Source organism: Bos grunniens, chromosome 9 (assembly GCF_055505025.1).
Source record: "Bos grunniens cultivar Pamir isolate PY7600 chromosome 9, Bosgru_T2T1.0, whole genome shotgun sequence".
In the NCBI taxonomy this organism is placed as follows: Eukaryota; Metazoa; Chordata; class Mammalia; order Artiodactyla; family Bovidae; genus Bos; species Bos grunniens.
In genome coordinates, this window is record NC_141173.1 from 10,493,972 (window position 1) to 10,521,928 (window position 27,957).

The 27,957-nt window shown below is 35.8% G+C and overlaps 1 protein-coding gene across 10 annotated transcripts in view; it reads left to right on the forward strand.

Annotated features, from left to right (window-relative positions):
- The window catches only part of FAM135A (family with sequence similarity 135 member A), a 154,442-nt gene that overhangs the window by 75,789 nt on the left and 50,696 nt on the right, over positions 1-27,957 (forward strand). For 3 of the 10 annotated variants that reach the window (XM_086316751.1, XM_086316758.1, XM_086316752.1), the window contains 8 exons: positions 2,580-2,719; positions 2,832-2,902; positions 4,417-4,590; positions 7,644-7,770; positions 8,457-8,610; positions 12,419-12,496; positions 15,746-15,795; positions 24,915-25,070. In XM_086316751.1, coding sequence (XP_086172877.1) covers positions 2,580-2,719; positions 2,832-2,902; positions 4,417-4,590; positions 7,644-7,770; positions 8,457-8,610; positions 12,419-12,496; positions 15,746-15,795; positions 24,915-25,070 — 950 coding nt within the window. The remainder of the gene's footprint in view (positions 1-2,579; positions 2,720-2,831; positions 2,903-4,416; positions 4,591-7,643; positions 7,771-8,456; positions 8,611-12,418; positions 12,497-15,745; positions 15,796-24,914; positions 25,071-27,957) is intronic. The other 7 variants (XM_086316753.1, XM_086316760.1, XM_086316754.1 and 4 more) reach the window with 5 other exon arrangements.

A 27,957-nucleotide genomic window follows, 5' to 3' on the forward strand; every position in this document is an offset into this window, starting at 1 on the left:
TCTCTTTCGTTCTGGAAGAGTTCCTCCGTCTGTCCTTGACTCTCAGGACCATAATGTTCTTGAAGACTGTAGTCCCGATAGTTTGTAGAAAGTCCTTCAGTTTTCATTGTTCTGTGATTCCCTTGTGATCTTTGATAGGACTGTCTCAGGAGTGATGCTGTGCTCATCTCATTGTATCTTATTAGGTGGCACATGCCCTCAGTGTGTCCCATTCATGTGATGTTAACAGATCATTTGATTCTCTGTCACTTCTCCACTATAAAGTCACTCTTTTTCCCTTCACACTTCTGGGCTTTTATTTATTTGTATCTGTGGATTTGTGAATTTCTCTTATTATCCAGTGCATGTTAATCCATTTCTCTCATAATTTATTTTGATGTTCAGTTGATCCCAGATCCAACCAGGATAGCCCCTTCAAGCTGGCTTCCTGTTCTTTTGATGTGTCCCCTCATTTTTCTAGCACTTACTTTCTGATGTGAAATGATGGGCCAGGCCTGTCTTGTCCTGTGTGTGCCCAACTCTGGAGTCAGCCATTTCTCCAAAGCCCTGGTTCCTCTTAATGAGACCAGTGTTAGGAGCCAGTACTGGGGTTGTGTTCTCAGCCCCTTTGAGTGGACAGAGCTGGTGAGGATCTGTATACACACACATGTATTTATCATACATGGACACGTTTACACCTGTTTTTCTTTAGGCATATAGAAAACCTTGAATTCGAATCAGTGTTTCTAATTCTCGTCTAGTGCTGCAGGACTCACTCTGTAGTTGGGTCTCCTTTCCGTTTGTGTCCCTCCTTTGCCTGGAGGTTTCAGTGAGGAAGCTGGCTGTCACTGTCCTTGAGGCCCTTGGTCCCCTGTCAGTCTCTTCCATAAGCAGGCTGCTGTGCCATGCCCGCTCCCTCGTGGACGCGTCTGCGCGCCTCTGGGGCTTCAGCCCCTCACGCAGCTCCTGTCCCGTGACCGTCCTCACCCCACCTGAGCCTTTCTGTCCTCCTGCAGGCAGTCTCCTCTCCTCTCTCCAGCCGTGTTGGAGTGCATCAGGCTGCCGCTGCCCACACCCACCTTCACACTCAGGTGGAAGTTTCATCCTTTTGCAGCTGCTCTGCCAGGGTGCCCCTCTGCCAGGACCCCCTCCCCTGCAAGCCGTAGGTGCCCTCTCGTGCAGTTGCCCCCTCATCTTGCATGAGTGCCCAGCACCCTGCTCTGCCTGGACCGCCATCCCCTCCTACAGAGGTGTCGACATGACCCCATGGGGGCATCCTCCTTGCTCCAGGTGGACTCCGGTGTCACACTCTGAGTTCTCTGCCTGCAGAGGTGCCCACTGACCAACTCTAGCTTCTATAACTGCTTTTTCCATGTTACTTCTGAAGGATATTTCCCTGGAGAAGGAAATGGCAAGCCACTCCAGTGTTCTTGCTTGGAGAATCCCATGGACAGAGGGGCCTGGAGGGCTACAGTCTATGGGATTGCAAAAGTCGGACACGACTTAACAACTAAACCACCACCACCACCACCATTTCTGGAGGATAGAGTAATAAGACAGCAAGTAGGCTGTTGGGATGAGCTGAAACCAGCAGCCTGGAGGCAGACTACCCTTTCCAGTATGCAGTTTTCCTTAAGATGCTCTCATCTCAGACACCAGCTATGACAGGAGGATCCACAGGCTACCCTCACTTCTGATCATGTGGCTGCAAGTTGGGAGTCCTGATCTCCCCTCAGGTTCAATGATTCACTAGTAACTCACACAACTCTACTTGTTATTAAAATTCCGTTACAGCAAAGAGATACAAAGCAGAGCCATCCAGGAGAACAGACACATTCAGCCAGGTCTGGAGGGCCCCAGATCTGTGAAGCTCCCATTGTTCTCTCCCCAGGGAGTCAGGAATACATTTCCCGCCCAGGAAGCCTGTATGATAACACAGAGAGAAGGGGCCATGGCTCAGTGTCTCGCATTTGTTGGTGTTGCGTTACGTGGGCATGACTGATCGGCTCAGCAGCCACATGACTTGGTCTCCAGCCCTCTTTCCTCCTGGATGTTGGGCGTACAGCATGAGGCTGAAAACCCCAACTTACCAGTTGCATAGTTGTCTTACGGGTGTGGCCAGTCCCCATTCTCAGTCACCTCCTCATCGTATACTCTCTGGGCTACCATGAATAACAGACACTTCTGTCACTGAGAAATTCTGGATTTAGAGGCTAGCTCTCAGGAATTAGGGAGAAAAGCCAACCAAATTCTTTATTCCCAGGGCTTGGAAGTTACTTCCTAGCAACCAGGACAGAAGCCAACCAGATTCCTCTGGCATATGAATGAATTGTTCACTCTTAAATTCCACCTTGAGGTTTCTCATTTACCTTCTCAGATTCAAATTAGTTGTACAAGAGTTCTGTAATGGTTATAATGTTCTTCTCTATTCATTTTTATCATAGTAATTAATAAACTTTCAGAAATGTTCCAATACTGCTATATAAAATAATGGTGTTGGAGTTGTATAATCTAACATATAGTATTTTGAAATAACCACAAGTTTTAATTATACTGTATTTTGCCTTTTACCTGTCAATTGCATATCTTGTCTATTTTAGGTATGACTTTAGCCTTTCCAGCTTCAGTTCATGATTCTCTGATTTGCAGTAAAACATTTCAAATTCTATATAAAAATGAGGAGGTTGTTTTAAATGATGTCATGATCTTCAAAGTTAAAATGTTGTTGGATGAAAAAAAGGTAAACATTTCTTCATATATATTTAGATAAATATTTTCATAAAGCCTCAAGGCATATTTCTAACTTTCTATAAAATATTCAAAAGGCATCTCATAGTCTGATTTCTCTTCAGATTGAAGAAACCCTTGAGGAAATGAATTTTCTGTTATCCCTGGATCTACACTTCACAGATGGAGATTATTCGTGAGTAGGCTAATCGAACAGTTAAAAATCTGTAGTCATGTGTGACTGTTATCTATCCCTATTAAAGTCCCATTTTCTTCTTGGAACCCAGCCTACCCTCTTCTTATTTATTTTGAACTTCTCCCCCTTGGGAGAGTCTCATGGGAATGGTTAGTCCTGGTTTTTTGTGCTCATGCTGGTTCCAGGAGCTGCAGGTAGCAAAGCCAGATGAACTGAAGAAACATGAAACAGCTTCTGAGACTCTTGGACATTGCACTGTTGACACAGCACCCCTGCCTTGTAGCCTTTAAACCTGCCTTAGCTCTGTTCCACTGCGTCACTGGCTACTCTTTCTTGGTGGCGTGAGTGATGCCCTCTTCAGGCGGGGCCTTCTTGATCTTCAGAGAGTTACCGAGACTTGTGACTCTTAGACCTGACAGCTGTTTCCAGAGTCCATGAGGAAAATTTAGGACCGGCTACCCTGGTTCAGGAAGATCCCCTAAGAGGGAAATGGCAGCCCACTCCAGCATTCTTGCCTGGGCAATCCCATGGACAGAAGAGCCTTGCGGGCTACAGTCCATGAGTCACACACGACTTAGTGACTAAAACAACCCTAAACTTGTCCACACATCTGGACAAGTAGTCACACATTTTAGGGACAAGCTGTGCTTGTATCCATTTAAAACAAGAAACAGAGATCCATTTTACTATTCTATTTTTGTAGAAATACTTCTTGAAAATTGTATACAAATTCAGACTACTTGTGGCATAAATGTCTAGGCAGCCATAGTACTGAGAGGTCTGATGTGAGATGCCTTCTTTACCACTGCAGAGGAATAAGTCTTTACATGGTAGCTGCTGCTTCTCTGAAATACTTGTTTATTGCAGAGAAGTCCTTGAGGGAATTCTTTCATAAACCAAGTCAGAATTCTATAAGCTGAAATGAGTACATAGTTCATAGTTGTAGGTACATATTGGTTAAAAATACATATATATTTGGAAGTAATTTTCATGGCATTGTTTCAGTTTTTGTATGTATAAATCTAATGACTAAATATCGATGATAAAGTATATACTAATTGCTTGCTTATTTTTGAGCAACATTTAATAACAAAATTTTGTACCATAAAAACAGTCTTAAATACCTTTTGGGATTTATCATAATAGGATTTGACCTACATGATACTGCAGCTTTACTATAAACAGTATTCCCTACTGGAGTAAAATTTTAGGATGAGAGTATTTCCTAAAGTATCAAAAAAAGACTCATTTTGTAGGCACAGTAGTGAAAAACAGTCCATTAACATGGAAATTGTAAGTACAGATAGAAAACTGTAAGTAAGATCTGGTTATTTCTTTATTGTTAGATTTCATATTGCATTTCATAATGCAAATGTGATGCTTTAAAAATTGTTCTCATTTTGTTTTTAAAAAATAGTTAAGTAATTAAATATTTTGATAGTTTAAATTACTCTACAAAACGTTGGCCTTCATTAAATTTCTGTACTAACAAGCAAACGGGTTGCTTTTCATAGGGCAGATGATCTGAATGCATTGCAGCTAATAAGCAGCCGCACGCTGAAGCTGCACTTCAGCCTCCAGAGAGGCCTCCATCACCACGTTAACGTCATGTTTGATTATTTCCACCTTTCTGTTGTGTCTGTTACAGTCCATGCGTCACTGGTTGCGCTACACCAGCCACTGATAAGGTAAATGTAACCAGCTCCCTGATCCTTATTAATATAGTGTCATTTATTTTTATAAATGAAAGCATATGCTTTGGTGAAGATAACTGAAATAGGAATTTCTAAAGTCACGCTTATTTAATACTTTTGTTTTTATACTAAAGTGTTAGTAAAATTTAAGAGCATAGGAATATTAAATTGATGACTTTTTTTGAAAAAATATGGAGCAATCTTTGTCAAACTGACCAGGAAAAATAATACGATCTGGAAGCAACCATATAGTATTGTTTAGTATAGCATTTATGTAATGCTAGACTATAATTATTCATTCTCTGGGAAAGTATATTCATCTTTTCATAGCTTTTTTTGTCTTTTCTCTGAATGGACTTAGTTGTATCTTCTTAAATCTGTACTATACAATAGTTCTTGTTTTCTAAGTTATTAACCAATTTTATGGATCTTTACTAAATAAATCTTTTGAAACTATATCACATTAGCCTAAAGGTATATAATATTCTGGATTATAATGAATGCATTGGGATAATTGTTTTTTCTGCTCACTTCCATGGGGGAGATGAATTGTCTTTCATTAATGTGAGGATACAGTTCAAACTCTTCAGTTCTCAAAATAACATCATCCTTATTGCAGGGGCAACAGAAATGACACTTTTAAATCAGTAACTTATGTGAAAAGATTCCAAATTGACTTGATTTATGAACTACTTTATAATTGCTGGCATAAATCTTTTTGCAGCAACTGATATTAGGGATGATACTCAAGGGTTAGGATGCTAAACTGATTTATCAGAAAACTAAGTAGGTGATTTTTGGAATTACCCTGAGAATTTATAGAAAACCAAGACACTAACAAATTTCCCCCCTAGTAACACCCTGTTGCGTATCTTTAAGTTGCTGTAAAAATTGTGAGCATGTCTTCCCCTGTGTTGTCCCGTGATGTCTTTAGAGCATGGGGCCAGGAAGAGTCTGTTTCTCCTGATGACCTACTTTTGCCGTCCTTATTCTGTAGTAAGATCTGTAACTAGTTATTGTGCGGGTTTTGTCTTTCCTATTAGACCTTTGAGAGCTTGTTCTCAGTTGCTATAACTTTGTAAACAGGAAAGTGTTCCTATTATTATACATAATTTTATTAGAAACATCTTCAAAACAATTTTAGATGTTGATTAAATTAATATTTAATAGCATGATAACTCAGTGAAACTTCTTTGATAGGAAAGTATATTTTTTGATATATAGCTTTTGAATAAGTAGTATATCTGGTATGAATTACATGTTAGGTTTTGAAATTAAGTTTTTATCTGTTTATACAATACATTCCTGTAGTCTTCTGAATTTCTTATTTTTGTAATTTCAGTAAAAATCCTGAACTATACTGTTCCAACCATTACTTTTTCTTTATAACAAAGAAATACATTCATGGCTTAGTTTCTTTTCTGAAAAAATGTAGGAACTGTTCGTTGAGATTCACTTGGGTTATTAGTGCTGCTTTTTAGTCCCTGGTTACATAGAACTCATCCTGGTAACATCAGTTTGTGCTTCCTCTTGCAACACAGCTGTTTTTGCCACAAGCTAGTAGGGGATAGAGACAGCTCGCATCCTAGAGACCTTTTGCTGGAAGGAGAAGACACTTTTGGCTCAGAATCAGAAGCCAAGAGGATTAGCTGTTGGCTCTGGTTAGTGATGGGAGAGGAGACTGGGACGCCCGTAACAGCTGAGGTTGCTCCTCTTTCCGTTGTTGCCTGGGTTCTGAAGTCCTCTCTCTTGCTGCTGGAGCTATGCCCTAGAGGGAGCAGTGCCTTTCCTGGGCTTCTTGGCCTGTAAACTAGATGGTTGGGTTGGGAAGGAAAGCAAGGAAAGGGGAAGAAGGCTGTCTGCTGGTGGCATGCGGTAGAGGGTCCTGTTACAGATAACATTCCTCACTGTGTTTCTGTGAAGACAAGTTTTTCCCTGAAGTTTTGTTATGGCTGGACTTTTTAATCCTCTAAAATAAATGAAAAAAAAATTTATAATATTACCTTTTAAACATTATTTTTACATAAAACAATTTCTATGATCAACCCAACTATAGATAAAAATCAATTATTTTAAGTAACTGGGATTAGGATTTCTTTCTTTGCTTGTTTTTTGCATAACTTTTTTCTTATACTTGATTTTTTTTAAGTACAGCTTCTTTGACTCAATCTTGAGAAACTCAGTTCTGTCATAGCAGGTGGAATTTACCATTGCCTTGCTACACCCTCTTGGCTAGGATTTAGAGATTTCATTGTTGCAAAGCAAATTGATTTTGCACATGAAGACTGCCCTCTGCTTTTGGTACATTTGATTCACTTTCCTGCCTTACCCCTTTTGCCAAACTGCTAGATAGTCAAATGCTTTGGCCTTCTTATAATTAGCTAGTACTTAATCTTAGAAAAAAAAAATTGTCCATGATTTTTAAACATTCAAGCAGAATATGGTTCTTATTCTATAGAATTTGTGATATATTAAATGTAATGTTAATACTAACAGCAGTGGTTCATACCCTATGTGATTGAGGTAGTGCCTTGAAGCACTTACTTAGGTTATCTTAAAGTTTATAGACTTCTAGTGAAGAGAAAGGAAATACCTTGTTTTTGAAGGAGAGAGAGAACAAGTAGACTCGTGGTTTTCCTTTTTCTGCCCTTAAGTGGGACCTCTTTATTTCTGTAAGCAGCACCTATATTTGACTGTTAACTTTGTGAATTTGGTCACCAGTTCTGACAGGTCAGAATTTCCAAATTAAAGCTGGACCTTCATTTGTCCCTGAGCTACTCTTGATTCCACCCTGTTTTATCCCTCCCCAAAGCCCAGTAATACAGAAGTAGTCTCAAGCATCTAATCTTAGTTTTTTTTTTAATAATAATAATTCAAATTTTAAAGGAATATTTGTAAAAGTACTTTAAGAATACTTTAGAAATCATAATCTTGCAAAGTCCTTGCTTTTTATTCTATTCCTCAAAGACTTTCTTTTGTAAACATTTAACTTAGCACTCTATAAATAGACTGTTATGACAACAATAATGTGATGCTTGTTCCTCCAGTTTTCCTCGTCCTGTGAAGACAACTTGGTTAAACAGAAATGCACCAGCACAAAACAAAGATTCTGTGATTCCTACTCTTGAAAGTGTGGTCTTTGGTATTAACTACACAAAGCAGTTATCACCAGACGTAAGAACTGAAGTGTTTATAAACCCTCGTTTCTCTCTTGTTTTGAATGAAATGTGTTTTAACTGTTATATATCTGTGGATGTAATAGTTCTTTTATTAATTATTTGAGCTCAACGACTTACAGATCTAATTAAACATGATCTTCACAAGTTGATTGGTTCCAGTTGTTTTTTATGAAAACGAACCTGATGCTTCAAGATTTTACAAGATTTCATGAATAGGCATCTTTGACAGGCAGTGCTTTTTTTAACTTGTTCCTGTCACCTCCTGCTCTGTTAACGGAGCTGGTAGGATCATTCCAGAGGAGCCTGTGAGGAACCCCTGCCAGAGTTGAGACCTAACTTGCAGCAGTATAAGTATATCTGTTACTCCCCTAAAAGAAGAGAGGGTTCATACTATAAAAACAGAGTGGCCCTCAGTTGAAATACAATCTGAATCTCAAATTTTTAAAAATCATCATTTGATCTGCTTGTTTTTAAAGTCCAGTGAAACTAAGATTTCTCGAATCACATTTTCCTGTGTTTAAATTACCTGTATGAATGAGAACAACTTCCTAAGATGCTGCTAGACTTCTTACATGTTTTAGAATAACTGTGATTAGTAAATCCTTTATTTTTCTAAGTTTCGGTGTGCTATTTTTAGACTCCGGTTACTAACATTGTGTCCCAAATCTCCTCTTTGTTCAGGGCTGCAGCTTTGTCATCGCAGATTCCTTCCTGCGTCACGCCTACCGTTTCCACTACACCCTCTGCGCTGCCCTGCTGCTGGCCTTCAAGGGGCTGCACAGCTACTTCATTATGGTAACAGAAGAGCTCCCCTCTTGTCAGAAACTAGAACTGGGTATGTTGAAAGTAGCCAGGCCCTCTTCATTCTCATCCTGCTGTTATCAGCTTGGCCATAGTTTCTGTACTTAGTTTAGTACAGCTAGTTTGCTTTATGTGCTTCACCTTTACTTCTCTCTCAACTCCATCTTTTTCAGGCTTTGATAATTACTTACTGAAATTTTAAAAAAATTTATGATACTGAGAAATAATTTCTTGGTGCTAAGTTTGAGATGAGTCTTTTGATAGATTTTTTTTAACAGTATGTCTTCTTCTCTTAGAATATAACCAGAAAATGTACTAGAAGCAAATTTAATTATCCATAGAATTATTAGATAGGAAGATAAATTAGGGAAAATAAATTCAATAGGTTAGGTAATGTAAATTAAATCCATACTTCCAAATAGTTAATAGTCTAAGCAGATTATATGTACTTGGAACCTTTTGTAAAATATATTGATTTTAGGTGATCTCAGATCTTCTTTCTTCTACTTCACTTGAGAAAATAATAACATTACTCAGTTTTAACATTTTGAAAATAATTTAAATAATTTCTAAAAATCAGTCTTCAGTTTTAGTCCATTAATATATACCTGTATGTTGTAACACATAATAAAAAATCATTTGCCTTGATTTTGTATACCACTTATAGTTTGCAAAATACATATATCATTTCACACAAGATTATTGATTTATGAAAATGTTTTTATTCAAACATTTTATGAAAGTTTTATAAGCTTTTATTTTCAAATATGAGCTAATAGCTCATCAAAAGCACATTTTAATTATTTCTTTGGAATAAATTATTTTCATCATACTTACTTGAATGAATGAGAAATTGCTTTTTAAATTTGACCGAGGTTGATCACTGTTCTTATTTCTTTGTTTCTCAAGGATCTTAGTCTTTTAACAATATTGATGCCCTATCAAAAATAGTCACTGTTACTGAAAATAATTCTTGTCTTTGAGACTAACTAGCCCGCTTTTGGAGAGGGAAATGGCAACCCACTCCAGTGTTCTTGCCTGGAGAATCCCAGGGACGGCAGAGCCTGGTGGGCTGCCGTCTATAGGGTCGCACAGAGTCGGACATGACTGAAGCGACTTAGCAGCAGCCCACTTTTATAATTGCCTACCTTGAGCTACAAAAGAATTATAAGAAAGTGAAATGATCTGTACCTTACTTAAATTCAGCTGTGAGAACAGGCTGGCTCTTGTACTCCTACTTATCAGCAGTGGGTCCAGAGGGTTTGATAATTCCATTATTCAAATATTCCATTAAACAAGTGGGATCTCAGTGTAGCTCCTTTACAAGCAGTAGGAAAGCGTTTGTTCTTTTTTGCTCATGTGTTCTTCCTCAAAACAAAAACAGTAGCACAGAAACATTTTGGTTACTCTTCTCTGAAATATTCTTTTTCCTTGCTGTTTTATATACTTAGCATCCATCTGCTTTCTTTAGGAAAGTTCTTTAAGAGACTACTGCCTCAAATGTGAACTTTTAAAAATGTTGTTTTTTGAAAATGAAAGAATTGTTTGTAGAATAGAACTAATTTAGGCTATTACTTATTCTCAATTAATGGGTAAATTATACTCCATTTATTTTTAAATTTTGTCCTTTGGAGCTCAAACACATTTTCTTAGGAGAATTGTGTGATGAATTTTGGTTAATTTAGGTTTAATGGTCAGACCACAAAACTGTCAAACCATAATATTAATAAAGGACAACACCATGTTCCTGAAAAGTGGTTAACACAGAAGCCACGTGTAATGGCATTTCTGAGGAGAATTGGTTAACAGTTTAGGTGTTGAATGTTGTAGAATTCACAGAGGCATCATCATGTAGTGCTTAGGACTGCATGTTTGCACCACTGCTATCCCTTACTACTTGTAAGTAACGGGACTGAGTATACAAACTGACTTCTACTCTAAGGGCAGGAGGATTGATGGGATCCAGACGTGCAGAGTGTGTCGGGAAGGAAAGATGAGGGTGTGCAGAAAGCAGAGGGTGTTCATGGAGGAATTCCCTTGGGCTGAGCAGGGTGCTGAGGAAAGAGCAGGTCTCTGTCTCTGGAGAGCTTTGACCTCCCCATTCCCTTATTGAGGAGTCAGTCCAGTGTTGAGAGAGGCCAGAGAAGCAGCCCAGCCAGGGGGCATTCCTTGTGGTTTCAGTACAGAGCACCCTAAGTGAAGTGGGCCTGTCCATGCCTGTGTAATTGTCAAATAGTTTTAACATGTAATATTTTCAAATGAAAAACACTTATACCACATTTTAACTAAGAAAAAAATATTTTTCTCCAAAAGGAAATAATGTTTAAACAGGCATCTCTTGTCAAAGTCAAAGATTTATTTCAAAGCATAGATAGTATTAGCACTTTATCACTAACTTAGCTAACCTCAGTTTGATAATTCATTTATTTATATGCTTTTTAACTTTCTCTCAGATAGAAATGGCTTTTATGACACATATGTATTATTTTGAGCTTATGAATATAATATAGAAAATATCATAAATTTTAAAAGCCCTTATATTTAATTTCAGGAGTCAGTTACTAAATAAGTAAATAGCAATTTTATTCCAAATTATTTGCTTAAAATATTTCACCAGAAAATAAAATTCTAAAGCAAACCCCGACTTAAGTTTTAGATAAGTAGATAATAGTGATAGAAAAAAATTATTAGTACCTTACACATAGTATTTACTCAAAATATATTTGTTGAATAGATGAGTGAATGAAATAGCACAGGGAAGATTTTGTTGACAATTGAAAAGTACATAGGCATCAGCACATACTTTATAGTAGTTTCCTAGGGATTTTTAAAAATCAAGATTCATCTTCAATAAATATTTATTAGTAATACTTCGGGTTATCCTTAAACTTTTCATTATTATTTATATTTTCTTTTCTATTTGTTGTGAATTTTAGTTTATTCTTGAATGTATCTTCTAGGAAAAAATCTAAAATTTTTGTTAACTATTCAGAATAAAACTGTTGCACTTTCTAAAGTATTAACATTGTTTATTTTTATCCTAGCAAAACTACATTTGTTAGGTACCAGATATTTCTGTAAAACACTGTTCACTAAATATTATTATATCCACCAGTTTTAATAAGTTTATAAAAAGTAATTCTTGGTTAGAGGGTGTATTCTACTTCCTTCTACTATTTAGCACTTTTCCTGAGTTTTCAAATAAGTTTATATTTAAAGTCAATATTTTAAGTAAGTCTATATTTCAAATAAGTCTAATAAAGTCTTCAAATTCTGCCATGCTATGAAGAGTTTATCTAAACTCCATTTCCTTTTTAAAAATAATGCCTTGAATTCCATTTTGCTTGTCTTTTTCTTTTCTTGTAGATGAATGATGTACATTTTTTTAATGACATTCAGTTAAAATACTGGTTTGGTAAAGAACTGTTTTTAAAAATGAGCATCATGAATTCTGAAGTCTAGGCTTTAGCAAGTTATGAAACCTTTTTGGCCCCAGTCTCTATACTTGTAAAAGCAGAGGATCGACCTTGCTGATCTCTGACACCTCTGCCAACTCTTAAAATTCTGAGTTTAGATATTAAAACATAAAAATAATATCGGATTATGAAATGTTGAGCGGCACATGCACTTAGAAAAAAGAACAAAGTAACATAAACGTGAATGTACATCATTTGTAATTCTAATAAGCTAATTAACTAACTGAAAGATTCTGCTTTGGTATTCTAATCCAATTGCACTAGCGAATCAATACTAAATCTATTAATCACAAAGTGGAAAATTCTAGTAAATTTTGTTGTAAAAGGAGTATAGTAACTAGTGCTGTGTGCAATCCTTATAACTAGCCAAAGCCAACATGCAGGTCCTTTATGAGCGCCTTCTCAGAAGAAAACAGCCAGCAATCCAGAAAGACACCTGTCTAGGTACGTTCACAAATAGATTAAGTAAATAATCCCTTTTAATCAATATATAAAACTTTGCTTTAATTTAGTATCAAATTTCATAAATATGTATTTTTTTAATATTTTATATTCCTGCCACCCTTACTTAAGAACTTACTTTAAGAATCAACCTGATTTGTAGTTGAGCTTTGGTTAATTCTTAGTTTTTAATGTTCAGGTTTTTGGAACATTAAAATTGGAAACGTTAAATGCAAAGATGTCTTTGGTATTTTTTCCATATTCATTTTAGAGTTCCTGTAAAGAGCACTTTTTAGAAACCATGTTCATTGCCAGAATTTGTTAGTTTAATGGTAATGACTTAAATTTGTTCAAAGTCATTTGTCTTTAGGTAGGGCTAAAGGTAATAAAATGTGGTTTGAAAACTGAAGCTAATTTCATGCATTACAAAAATAAAGTGAGAAACATCTTTAATATCTGGTTTTGTTTTTTGAGTCAGTTTGCATTTATTTTTTTATTCTAAATTTAAAAAGCAAAATACAGGAATATCAAATCACTGCTACCCAGATATATTACATCTTTGAAAAGAGATATTCTGATTTCATTATTTCATTGATTTACTTCTCTGTATGTTTTAGACTTTTCTTCTTGAATAGCAATAGTACTTAATTTATTATCTTTCTCTAAGTATATTGAAAGTTTTTACTTTGAGTAGACCATCACAATTAAGATTTTTTAAAAGTTACGAAAAGCTATAGAAATAAAAAATAAAATTAAATCACAGCATTTGTCTCTCAGTTTTCAAAAGTATGGACAAAAGGAAATTAAGGAGCCAAAATCTTTCTCCACATTTCTCAGATGAAAATTAACTCAGAAATATTTCCATTGGGTCAGTTTTTACTGAAATTGTTAAGCGAGAAACTTACCAGGAAGGAAAAAAGAAAAGTTGAAGATTTATTTATGATCATTATTTTGGAACATAATTTTATCCTCTCATTAAGTAACCTAAGTATAAAGTTAAAGAACTCATGGTGTGAAATTATAATCATTTATGACATATTTTTTCTTTTTAACAAAAAATTGTACTTCTCATTTCCTGTTGTATTGCCAGCCTATCAGTTTACATGTGAGCATTCTAAATGATTTTTTTAAATGCTGCTCATTTAATAAGGTCTGTGTAAAGAAGGGCCCAGTTTTTGGTTGGCTAGGAAAAGACTTGATTCAAAACTAAAACATAGTTAAATAATACTTCTTAGTTAGTTAAATAATACTTCTTAGTTAAATAATACTTCTAAAAATATGTGTATATCTTTTATCCTTCATTCCTGACATTGTATTAGCATATCTGTTGAATGAATGAGTAGATGAGTGGGTAAATAGATTTAGAAAATAAATTTAAGATACATTTACCCTTTGACCTAGCAGTTGCACTGTTGTTCATAGAAAGGAGTACTAGTTTTTTGTACCATAGAAAGGATTACTACTTTGTAATGGTATTTGTACATGCATGTTCATCACAGTATTCTTAGTGACAAAACACTGAAAACACAGATAAATGTCCATCATTCAGCAAAGAATAGATTATGAAGAAAATTATGAGGTCCCTACACCAAGGAATATTATATAGCCATTTTTTTTTAAAGTGCTTTAGAGCTGCGTATCAGATTTGCATGAAATACTACTGAGAGATTTCATGCAGAAAGTTTGTAAAATACAGCCCATTTTTATAAAACAGTAACTGCAGATCTCATATATGTGTATATTTGAAAATATGGAAGGATGTGTTCTAGGTTGCCACCTTGGATTAGCAAGAGGAGCCAACTTAAAAAAGTTTGTAGGGAGTTCCCTGGTGGCCTACTGGCTAAGATTCTGGGCTTTCACTGTCATGGCCTGAGTTCAAAACCTGGTTGAAAAACTGAGATCCCACAAGCTACATGACATGGCAAAAAAAAAAGAAAATAATAACCTTTGTTATTCTAGAAATATATGTAAATCTCTAGAAAATTATATAAATAGATATATAGGTATTAAAAAAAATTAAACTCAGTTAAAAGCCTAAGTTATTTTTAAGTCATTTCGACCCAGAGATTTTGAAGTTAAGTTTTACATTTAAGCATCCCTTAAGGTGTTTGCATTGAAGTAACTCTCAAGAATCATAATGCATAGACCAGATTCTGCATTTAAGCTCTGGTATGTAAAGGTGACAAAAGTGTATCAAACTCTACAAAGTTTATGCTCATTTTTTAAAAATTAATAGGATATGTAACCTACTGAGATCAATTTTGCTGATTTTCTTCTATCTCAGGAAAACATCATGAGTGATATGAAAATAGATGTTGGCATATGAAAGTTATGATTTTAACACAGGGTCTGTCGCAGGTTTTTTTTTTTTAACATAACATTAGAAGCCACTGATTTATCTGATAGTGAAGTGATTTGTGAAATTGAAGCAAATTTCTTTAGTTATCGGTGGTTATTTATATATATTTTGTGAATTACAAAACATCTGTGTCCTACTAGTTTTAGTTATCAGTCGAGTATTTGTTATTCAGATCATAGCTTGGTTTTGTTCTGGGCAGTGTAACTGCTTATTTTATCAAATTTAAATGTTTACCATTCTTTTATCAAGAAGTAAATATTTAGTATACCTTATGAGATAGTGAGCTGAGGAATGAATTCAAAGATACCACAAAAATGTTTTCTTGTCTTTGTGTGACAGTGATCAATTAAAGTCACTCTAGCAGCAAGATTATGGAATTTTGTGTGTTGATAACTATGCTGTTAGAGTTGTCCTAGGAAAACTCATTTTAGTTTGATTTCAGATAAACGTAAGTGTGTCTAAACGTGATATTTTAGGCGTTAGCAAAATCTTTCCCTGCAAAAAATAACTGATTCTATTCTGTTGGTTTCTGTATTCCTTTGTAAATATTACCATTTTAATTGTAAGTTAATCTGCATCCCCCCTCTGTAAATGGTTATAGCATACATTAAATGTAAGTCAAGATTATATAGAAAAAAATGGCCTTCATTTTAGACTGCCTCATAGGAAACTAAATTTATTGAACTAAGATATAAACTTACATTTTTGTTGAAAAGGATTTTGTCATTCATTTTCATTCAATAGCTTATATTCCAGGTATGTTTTTATTATTTTGACTTGAACTTTTGTAATCTCCTAGGTTTTTAAAAGTAATTTACTTATAAAATTTCAAAAATAATTTTCAGATATATAACATTGAAATACTTACTTTAATTACTGTTTACTCCTTTCAGAGGAAATGGATGTAGAAGCTCGACTTACTGAATTATGTGAAGAAGTTAAGGTATTTGGATTTTTAAAATTCACATTACCAAATTATTTGAATGGATTCTGTTTCCTTTTTAAATACTTTATTGAAAATAAATTATTATTTTTCCTTTCTCAAATGCAAAGATAAAATTGTTGATTCTAGGTAGAAACACAGCTTAGTTGATCAAACAACATTTGACTTGAGTGTGAAGTTATCTTTTTTCTAATCATTATTGATTAAAATCTTTTTTTTAAATTTTATTTTATTTTTAATTGGAGGATAATTGCTTTGCAATATTGTGATGGTTTCTGCCATACATCAGCATAAATCAGTCATAGGTATACATGTGTCCCCTCCTCTTGAACCTCCTTCCCACCTTCCTCTCCACCCCACCTGTCTTGTTGTCACAGAGCACAGGCTTTGGGTTCCCTGCGTCATACAGCAAATTCCCACTGGCTGTCTTGTTTAACATATGGCAATGTATATGTTTCAGTGCTACTTTCGCAAATCATCCCACCCTCTCCTTCCCTCGCTGTGTCCAAAAGTCTGTCCTTTATGTCTGCTTCTCCCTTGTTGCCCTGCAAATAGAATCATCAGTACCATCTTTCTAGATTCCATGCTGCTGCTGCTGCTAAGTCGCTTCAGTCGTGTCCGACTCTGTGCAACCCCATAGGCGGCAGCCCACCAGACTCCCCTGTCCCTGGGATTCTCCAGGCAAGAACACTGGAGTGGGTTGCCATTTCCTTCTTCAGTGCATGAAAGTGAAAAGTGAAAGTGAAGTCACTCAGTCATGTCTGACTCTTAATGACCCCATGGACTGCAGCCTACCAGGCTCCCCTGTCCATGGGATTTGCCGTATATATGTATTAATATACAGTATTTGTCTTTCTCTTTTTGACTCTCTTCACTCTGTATAATAGGCTCTTGGTTCATGTACTTCATTAAAACCGACTCAAATGCATTCCTTTTTATAGCTGAGCAATATTCCATTGTGTACATGTACCACAACTTCTTTATCCATTCATCTGTCGATGGACATCCAGATTTAGCTATTGTAAATAGTGCTGCAATGAACACTGGGGTACATGTGTCTTTTTTAGTTACGGTTTCTTCAGGGTATATGTCCAGTAGTAGGATTACTAGATCATATGGTAGTTGTAGTCCTAGTTTTTAAAGGAATCTCCCATACTGTTCTCCATAGTGGCTGTATCAATTTGCATTCCCACCAACAGTATAAGAGGGTTCCCTTTTCTCCACACCCTCTCCAGCATTTATTGTCTGTAGACTTTTTTGATGATGGCCATTCTGACCGGTGTGAGGTGATACTTCATTGTAGATTTGATTTGCATTTCTCTAATAATATGTGATGTTGAGCGTCTTGTCATGTGTTTATTACCCATGTGTATGTCTTTAGAGAAATGTCTGGTTAGGTCTTCCGCTGACTTTTTGATTGGGTTTTGTGTGTGTGTGTGTGTGGTATTGAGCCACTTGAGTTGCTCGTATATTTTGGAGATTAACCCTTTGTCATTTGTTTCATTTGCTATTATTTTCTGCCATTCTGAGGGTTGTCTTTTTCACCTTGCTTATAGTTTCCTTAATTGTGCAAAAGCTAGGTCCCATTTGTATACTTTTATTTTTATTTCTATTACTCTAGGAGGTGGGTCTTATAGGGTCCTGCTGTGATTTATGTCAAAGAGAGTTCTGCCTATGTTTTCCTCAAAGGTTTATAGTTTCTGGTCTTACATTTAGGTCTTTAATCTATTTTGAGTTTATTTTTGTATATGGTGTTGAGAAGTGTTCTAATTTCATTCTTTTTCACATTGCTGACTGGTTTTCCCAGCACCACTTATTGAAAAGACTGTCTTTTCTCCTTTGTATATTTTTACCTTCTTTGTCAAAGATAAATTGCCCATAGATACGTGGATATTCTGGATATTTTGCATGTAAATGAAATAGCAGAGACAATTAACTGATCAAAAGTGTGCTTTTTCCTCCTGTTAATTAATTCAGACTTTCTGGACAAAATTTTTAAGCATTGCTTAAATTTACATACTTTTATAAAATGATATTGTTTAGAAATGGAAATTTATTTTATTTCAAGAAATGAATTTCTCTTGGGCTATTTTTCTATCAGTTCATTCTTGCAATTAAATTGAATAGATTTTTGTTTTTCCTTTTCTTCCCCATGGAACTAAATGTTTTGACTATTTTAGGAGCCCTGTATATTTCACTGTTGTTTAGCTATGGTAATGGAAGATATCAGAGACATGAATCAAACAAAAATACATATTTGACTTTGGGATATATTTCTGTATGTAAATATAAATGAGAACTTGACCCTTTTGAAAAAGGTATTTACCTTCTCCTTTTAAAATTATAGGTAGAAGAGACAATTTCATATCCCATTCTAAAAGCTTTCCCCACGGTTTAAGTAAGCCAAGTGTCTTCTTTAAAAAAAAAAAAAAATCACTAATGTTGTTATAATAGTTGTCCCAAAGGATTTTAGAAATAATAAGTTTTTTGTGATAAATATAAATCTACTGACTTATTCACTGACCTTAAAGGAAATTTGAGTGAAGAAACATATGATACTCCCAGATGAAAAGGTAAATGATCATTGACAGCTACCTGGTTTTTCACAAGTTAATAATATTAATGCATTATATCAAAATCCTGTTGGAAACTTTAAAATTAAACTTATTTTAAAGATCACTTGAAGAAAGGTAAGAATGACTAAGAAAAATTTTTGAAAAAAACAATAATATAGAGGGACTTGCCCAAGTGGATGTAGTTTTTATATATAAAAACTACAGTAATGGAAATAGAGTAGGATTTCTCTAAAAGAACACAAAGACAAATCAGTGGAACTAAATAGCACTGGAACAATCGTTAAATATGTGTAAGATTTGAGTATATGATAAAATTTCATGAACATTCAGTTACATAGTAGTATGGTAAAATAACATGTTATAGAAGCAAATTCTAAATGGACTTGAAGAGTTAAATGTCAAAAAAATCTGTAAGACAAATATATGTATACATGTATATATAAGCAATCTATCCTTGGAATATGAAATAACTTCTTCAGAGTAACAGTAAACAATATGATATTAATGATTTAAAACTTCTTTAAAACAAAATAAAATATAAAATTGAAAGGAAGCAACAGACTGAAAGAAAATATTTGCAATACCTGAAAGTGGCAAATGATACTGAAACTAAATAAAGAACTCCTATGTATCAGTTTCAAAACACCCCTGGGAAAAAGGGGTACACATAGAGGCTGTACAAAATGCAATTCTTATAGCAGGTTTGCTGCTTAGGTGACACCAAGGAGATGCAGATTTAAGCAATAAAGTGGGGTTTTTTTAACCATGAAATTTGCAGAAATGAAAGTGATTGCTAATCTCCATTGTTGGTAAGGTGGTAAGGAAACTAGTGTCTGCATAGGCTGTTGGTGAGGGTAGAAATGGTACATTTTTTAGGTCAGTTCATCATCTGTTCCAAAAACACTCACACGCTCTGCCACAAAATAGTTTTTATTTAGAAATGTATCCCACAAAAAGTGCCAGTTCATTTCAACAAACAAATATAAAGCATTATCAACTACCATGTAGCCATTTAAAAGAATTAGGTGAATCTCTGTGCATTGACATGGATTTTTTAACTCAAGAAATACATATTCCTCTATGATGCAGGGTACTGTTTTCATGCTGAAAACCTCTTTAGAATATATTAATTGAAAAAATAAATTGGAGAAAAATATGAATATGATTTGTATATGTTAGAAAAGCTATGTAAATATTTGATCATGTTTATGTGATTAGATTGCGTATAAAATATTTGAAAGGACACATACACAAACACATACACATTTGAACTATACATAATAATAAAGAAAAGAATACCACAAAGAATGAGGCTATAAAGGAAAATATTTGTTCTTTATTTCCATATCTATATTGTTTTAAAAACTACGTATGTACTCAGATATTACTAATGAATTTTATGTACTGATACTTAATTTCAGTATTTAAGTGTAATATAAACTAGGGTAAATAGAGTAGACAGAAGATGGAATATTTAAACAGGTCTTATAAATCAGCAAAAAAAATCCTGTAATATCCCATTTTTAATATTAATATAGCTTAGACACCCAGTTATCCAGTTATAAAATGCTAATAAGTATGTGAAAAAATTTTAATTATAAAACAAAAATTTAAATACTCTGACATGATTTTTAACCTATCAGATTGGCTGTGATTTTTTTTTTTGATTTAAGGGTAATTGCTTTACAGAATTCTGTTTTCTGTTAAACCTCAACATGAATTAGCCATAGGTATACATATATCTCTCCCTTTTGAACTTCCCCCCCATCTCCCTCCCCATTCCACCCCACTAGGTTGATATAGAGCCCGTTTGAGTTTCCTGAGTCATATGGCAAATTCCCGTTGGCCATCTCTTTTACATATGGTAACGTAAGTTTCCGTGTTACTCTTTCCATACTTCTCACCCTCTCCTCCCCTCTTCTGGTGTCCATAAGTCTATTCTATATGTCTGTTTCTCCACTGGTACCCTGTAAATGAATTCTTCAGTACCATTTTTCTAGATTCTGTATATATGCGTTAGAATATGATATTTATCTTTCTCTTTCTGACTTACTTCACTCTGTACAATAGGTTCTAGGTTCATCTACCTCGTTAGAACAGACTCAAATGCGTTCCTTTTTATGGCTGAGTAATATTCCATTGTGTATATGGACAACAATTTCTTTATCCGTTCATCTGTTGATGGACATCTAGGTTGCTTATATGTTCTAACTATTGTAAATAGTGCTGCAGTGATCAATGGGATACATGTGTCTTTTTCAGTTTTGGTTTCCTCAGGGTATATGCCTACGAGTGGGATTGCTGGGTCATATGGTGGTTTTATTCCTATTTTTTTAAGGATTCTACATACCTTCTCCCATAGTAGCTGTATCAGTTTACATCCCCACCAAAAGTGCAAGAGTGTTCCCTTTCTCCATACCCTCTCCAGCATCTGTTGTTTGTAGACTTTTTGATGATAGCCACTGGATTGTCCACTGGGGTTTGCTCCTGAGGCTGCTCTGGAGGAATTGGGTCTGCCGCAGTGAGGACCAGGTGCAGAAATCATGCAGCTGCTTGGGTCACAGGGGCCCTGGCAGCACCAGGTACTCAGGGAAGTTGGCAGCTAGGGAAGCAGGAAATATAGTGCTCTAGAAGGGCATGGCAACCTGTATTTGGCTGATACGCTTCAGTATCCATGCCTGGAGAGAACCCCCTGAGAGAGAAGCCTGGCAGGCTACAGTCCACAGGGTCACAAATAGTTGGACACGACCAAAGCAACCCTGCATGTGTAGATGCAAGACTTCTTTTATCTGTGGCAGCTCTGCCCCAATGAGGGTTGAGTGTGAAGGTGGCGCAGCTGTTTGGTTTGCGGGGACCCTGGCGGCGCCAAGTGTGCAGGAACACAGACTGCCTCCGCCGCAGGAGTTATGGCCTGATCAGAGTCTTTTATAGAGCCTCCTGTAGCTGTCGATCAGAGGACCTCTTTGGCCAGTCTTTCTCCGTAGCTCTGCCCATTCAGTCACATAGAGGGGCCCCCCCTGCTGTGGTCCTGCTCCGTGGATTGGTGCATCAGGCACTTAAAGGAGCACCCTGGGTGGGATCCTAATCTGTAGTTCAGTGCATCAGGTGTTTGATGGGCCCACCTCTCTATTGTTCAGCTGCTGTTCCTGGCATGTGGGGAGAGAGAGGCTATGGTGATGGTTCCACCCCCTACACTGACTCAGCAGTATCTCCTTGCTTCCATGGCTGCCTGGCTTTCCTCCACAGGCATTTCCCACCACAATCTCCTCCCTCACAACCCCTCAATCTGTTTCTCTGCAGTCCACAGCAGCTCTCTCCCTGGGATTGCTCCACAATCCCTAAACCCCAGCTCCCAGCTACTTCACCTTCCAGGGGACCAGTATCCCTGTCCAGGGTATGTATGGCTGCGGCAAGGACTGTCTGATTCTCGTTTCATTTAGGATGCCACTGATCAGCTGTTTCACTCTCAGCCTTAAATGTTTCTTCTCTGACTCAGACTGGACCCTTGCTTCAGTTCCCTCACCTGCTGAGGGCAGGTCTAGTCGTACTAACACTCCTGTTTTTCCTGGTAGTCCCTTTGTCCTACCAAGTTTTGTGTGGTTCTATATATTCTTTTCCACTGGTCAGGTTCTCCTGTCCTCTGTCAGCTGGTATTCTGCATGACTGTGATTTTTTTTTTAATAACAGTATAATCTTTGTTGAGTTATGGTGAGATACAGATTCCCATACCTTGCAGATCTTTTTCAGAGATGAATTTGGCAGTATGTATCCAACACCATAAAAAATATTCCTTCTCAATTTATACCAAATAAACAATCAGAAATTCATGTATAATGTAATCTGTGATATTATAAAACATTAACCTAAATAAATACCCAACAATAAGACTTTGGTTAAACAAATCATGGGCCACTCATAAAAACATTGTGCAACCTTAAAAGTGATGCTTTCAACAAATATTTGGTGATATGGGAAAATGCTCATACTGTGTTATTCAGTGAAAATGGCATAAAAATATGATTCTGGTTTTTTCTTCTCTGTAACTGAAAATAATTGAAGACTGTATACTAAAATGAACTTTATTTTTTTTCAATCAAAAAAGGTCAATGAATGCTATGAAAAGGTATACATCTATATAAAACAAAATAATGAATTTATTTAAAAAAATAGTATACAAGTATAAATGTCTTATTATTCCTACATTTATATATATAAAAAATCTTGTCAAACTTCATTCCAATTTTCTTTTTAATATAAAAAAGAATTATTATTTATATTTTGACACTTATCATAAAGAGTTATATAAACCAAAGGAGTAATTTGTTTATAGGATGCTTTTCCCAATAATGAAAATACCAAAAGTCCTTTCTCAGAAACTTGATGCCATACTGCCTGAGAAATACAGGTAATAAATACAGGGTATCTAGACAGCCTTGCTTTCTGGGGGGAATTATTTTTACTTGTGTGTAGATTATACCAGGTGTAGTATTGCTTGCCTTACACAGTACTATTTAATTACTGTCAAATACTTATTCTAGTCTTCTTTTCCTAACTTCATTAAACTCATTCTTGAAACCATACTACAGGTTTCAGCTTATTTATACTCCATTTTAATCTTCTGTGTGTTAAGAGACATAAAAATCTTGGCAGCTTTATTTCTAATAATATTTATACATCATCCCTGAGGTAAAACCCTTCTGTAGAATTTCTCTGTGTGTTGAGTCAGTGTTTATCATCTGTTGACTCATTAGCTTCCATTCTAGAATTCTGGAATTTGTCAATATTTTCGGAATTTCTCCTTGTTTTCTGGGGACTTTTTCCTTGTCTGAAGCCTGTAATTCCTTATTCAGTCATTCATTCATTTATTCGTTTGGTACACATCTATTGAGTGACTACTGTGTACTGGTTACCAGTCACACAAGTGAATAAGACATGATCCCTCCCCTTCTTACTTATTTTGCTGAGTTTTTGTTTTATATGTTCTCTGAGTTAAGAAGATAAATGGAAGCTTGGTTCGGGTCAGGGAAGAAAAGCCTGCTGAATTTCAGACTTTAAAAAGGAGTCTGTATAAACAAAAGTGAAAGTGAAGTCGCTCAGTCGTGTCCGGCTCTTTGCGACCCCATGGACTATAGTCCACCAGGCTGCTCCATCCATGGGATTCTCCATGCAAGAATACTGGAGTGGGTTGCCATTTCCTTCTCTAGGGAATCTTCCTGACCCAGGGATCGAATCCAGGTCTCCTGCATTGCAGGCGGACTCTTTAACCTCTGAGCCACCAGGGAAACCCGAGAATATCATATATGATGAGCAACATTTAGGGGTTTCATTTGTTTTTTAGAAGGGGACTGGTACAGGTATAATGAGTATAATTGGGGACATGGTGAATTGTCCAAGCACAGTTGTCCAATAGTTGTTGGGTCTAAACATGAGGGATACTTAATCGAGAGACACAGATATAGTGGTGGTTGGTGTGCAGGTGGAGATGAGCTGTGGGAGTGGCTGTTAACTTCAATCTGAATACATGACTTCCCCCATCTTTATGGCAGGAAAGTGAAATCAGCACCCATGTATATATTTAAAGTAGATTTCCTAGCGTTACTAATAATTAAAGACAGATTTTTGCATCAAGATTCTATCTGCGTAGAAACTGACTGCTGCCTTAGTGGACAAAACGTCCTTATGAGAAACATCATTCTGCTTTATAGTCTTTGTTATTCTTTGTTCAGAAGTTCTTTATCAATTCAAGAAAACTAAAAGCCTTCAAGAAAATTCTACATCTCATTCAGTACTCTTAATTTCTGTCATCAATTAAGATGAATATTTAAATAAACAACAACTTAATATCACTATTCAAACATTCATAATATATATATATACATATAATAGATATATATTTGTTTACCCACTTTTCTCTCCTCATTAGACTGTGATCTTTTCATATTAATCTTGGTGTCTGTAGAATGTAGCCCCCTAGCATGTAAAATGTGCTCAATAAATACTGGATGCATGAATTGTTAGAAAAGAAGAAAGAAGTGTTTGACAACTCTGGGAAAGGGTTTCTGTGAGCAAAATAAAATCTAAGAGCAGAGATGTGAAGGAAGAGCTGCTTTAGAGAGAATCTCAATCCTTTCTGAGGAGCATGTGACCTTTAAATTACTTAACTGATTGAAAATAAATCATATTTTAAGATTTCACAGTCTTTCAAAAATTTTATAACTTTGATCATGATTTGTTTTGCTTAAAATTCCTAGTTTTAGTGTTTGAATTTGATCATGTTGTATAGAATCCTGATTTGTAACTTTAGACTATATCTGATATTATTTCAGAAATTGAAATATTGGTTAAATTGTCGAAAATGCTAGAGTGACTACCAAGATAGGAAAAAAGCCATGGGATAGTTGGTCTCTCTCTACACACACGTGCAAGTGTGCACAGATGTACATATTTTAAAACTAAAAAATTTGCCTTTGTATTAATACTTTCAGTAATATACGTGTTATGGTAATTCTCAGAGAGCAGTTTTTTTTTTTCTTGTCATTTCAGAAAATAGAAAATCCTGATGAACTGGCAGAACTTATAAATATGAATCTTGCACAACTTTGCTCACTTTTAATGGCTTTATGGGGACAATTTCTGGAAGTTATAACACTACATGAGGAACTAAGACTATTACTAGCACAAGAGCACCATACTCTGAGGGTAAGTTATAAAAATAAGTGATTGTAGAGCATTTTAATGAGTATTGTCATTTATATTTAGAAATTTCTTATGAATAAAAATTCTGATTTTTATCTATTATGTTCATAAATGAGAAAAGAGACATCTATCATTGTGTTATTGTTTGATTCCTAAAGTTAATAATAGAAGAATACAGTTGAGTATATGACCTATCTCAGTTACAACCCTTGCAACTAAGAGACACCACCTGTATGAAATAAAATACACAATAAAGGATAGTTCTTGGAATCCAGGAACAGGAATTATCACTAGATCTCTTAAGAAAAAGAAACCAGAACTAAAAAGCCATCTCAGAATAGACAGAATATCTCTCTCCAAACCTCATACTCCCTCCTTTCCTCTCTCCTTCCTTCACCTCATTTAGAGAGATATATTATGAACTTTGCAGGCTCGGGGGAGTAATCTAGACATGGAGGTTGTTATAGGTCTGGTACGGACACTATGCAGAAAATTTTGTACAATTTTATTGTGTCAAGAGGCTTCGAGATGTTAAATCTCTGTCTTTTCAGCTTTATCTCCTTATGTACTCTGTATGCACACTAATTTTCCTGAATTAGTTACACAAAACATCATGTGTATTTTATTTTCTTTTCTAGTTTTTCTTTTCTTAACTATAAAGCACAAATGAAAGTGGTAGTCGCTCAGTTGTGTCCAACACTTTGTGAACCCATGGTCCCTCCATGGAATTCCCTAGGCAGGAACACTGGAGTGGGTTGCCATTCCTTTCTCCAAGGGATCTTCCCAACCCAGGGATCAAACTGGGCTCTCCTGCATTGGCAGATGGGTTCTTTACCATCTGAGCTACTACATAAAGCACAGTATATAATTAAAATCAGAAAAGTTCATAAAACGTGCACATTTTAACAAGTGGTTAAAAGTACCTACCCTTTTAACAATCACCCAGATCAAGAAATAGAATATTGTCAATACCACAGACATGTTCTATGTATTTGTTCCAATTTCTACCCCTTTATGACATTTACAAGGAATCACCATCTTTCTCAGGAAGTTCCTTCTTTCTCTTTTAGTTATTCAGTCTATATTACTGAATTCTACATAAATGAATTCATACAGTATGTATTCTTTTGTATATTGCTTCTTTCAGTTGAGATTTTGTTTTGGAGATTAATCTATTTTTGTTGTTGTTGTTAGTAGCTGTAGCTTACTCATTTTCATTGCTATAATGTATTTCCATTTGAATATACCTACAATTTGTCCATTTTACTGTTGATAAGTGGATTATTTCAGATTTGTAGCTACTGTAAACCAAGCTGCTGTGAATATTTCCTGTCGTAACAGTTTCTGTGATGTATTTACCTATGAAAGAGATTACTGTGTCATAGGGTATAAATAACGTCAATTCTATTATATAATGCTACCCTGGTTTCCAAAGTGGTGCTGATTTTCACTCCCACAAGCACCATAGTAAAGTTCTTAGTCCACCTCCTCCCCAGTTCTTGATATTGGCAGACTTTTAAACTTTTGCAAGATGGATGTAAAATGGTATATCATTTTAGTTTTATATGTATTTTTTGATGACTTGGTAATAGTTGAGCACCATTTTGTATGACTGTTGGCTGTGTAGATTTCCTGTTTGTGAAGTACCTGTCCAAACTGGCTGCCCATTTTCTATCAGATTAGTTTTCTTTTTCTTCTTGATTTATAATAGTTTTCTGTGTATTCTAAGTACTGATCTTTGTTAAATGTTTTATAAATCTTTCCTCATTTCATGGTTTTTTCCACTATGTTCATGCTGTCTTTTGATGAAGTAGAGGTCTTAATTTGTCGATGGAACGCAAGAGAAAAGCCAGACAGAGACACACCTGTATTTGGACATAATATGTACAGATCAGCAAGGAAGATGTGACATTATCAGTAAATGATATTGGGACAATTGGGTATTATATAACTGAATTATATAAAATTCAGTTCCAGATGGACTAAAAACAGACATGAAAGGCAAAATCATAAAGTTTCTAAAATATAGAAGAGAACTATCAGAAGTATTATAGAAGTAGTACAGCTTACTCCCATATTGTCTTTGTCAGAATCACAAGTTACCATTTTGGCACATTTGCTTCATCATTCCTTCTTTTTGTCAATAGATACACATTCCCAGTTGCTCAACTGGTAAAGAATCCTCCCGTAATTCTGGAGACCCCAGTTAGATTCCTGGGTCGGGAAATTCCCCTGGAGAAGGGATAGACTACCCACTCCAGTATTCTGGAGCTTCCTTGGTGACCCAGGTGGTAAAGAATCCACCTGCAATGTGGAAGACCTGGGTTCAATCCCTGGGCTGGGAAGATCCCCCTGGAGGAGGGCATGGCAACCCACTCCAGTATTCTTCCATAGAGAATCCCCATGGACAAAGGAGCTGGCGGGGTACAGTCTATGGGGTCCCAAAGAGTCAGACACGACTGAGCAACTAAGCACAGCACAGCACCCATATAAATATACTCACACACATATTTTTTTTTCTGGGCCATTTGATAGTTACAGACATTATACTCGTTTTTCCTTAAATACTTCAGGGCATATTGACTAAGAACAAAGATATCCTCTTACGTAACCACAGTACAGTGATCAACTTTAAGACATCTAATACTGAAGCTAAAGGCAAAGGAGAAAAGGAAAAATAAACCCACTTGAATGCAGAGTTTCAAATAATAGCAAGGAGAGATAAAAAAGCCTTCCTCAGTGATCAGTGCAAAGAAATAGAGGAAAACAATAGAAAGGGAAGGACTAGAGATCTCTTCAAGAAAATTAGAGATACCAAGGGAAATTTTCTTGCAAAGATGGGCACAATAAAGGGCAGAAACCTAAAGGCAGGGGCCTAACAGAAGCAGAA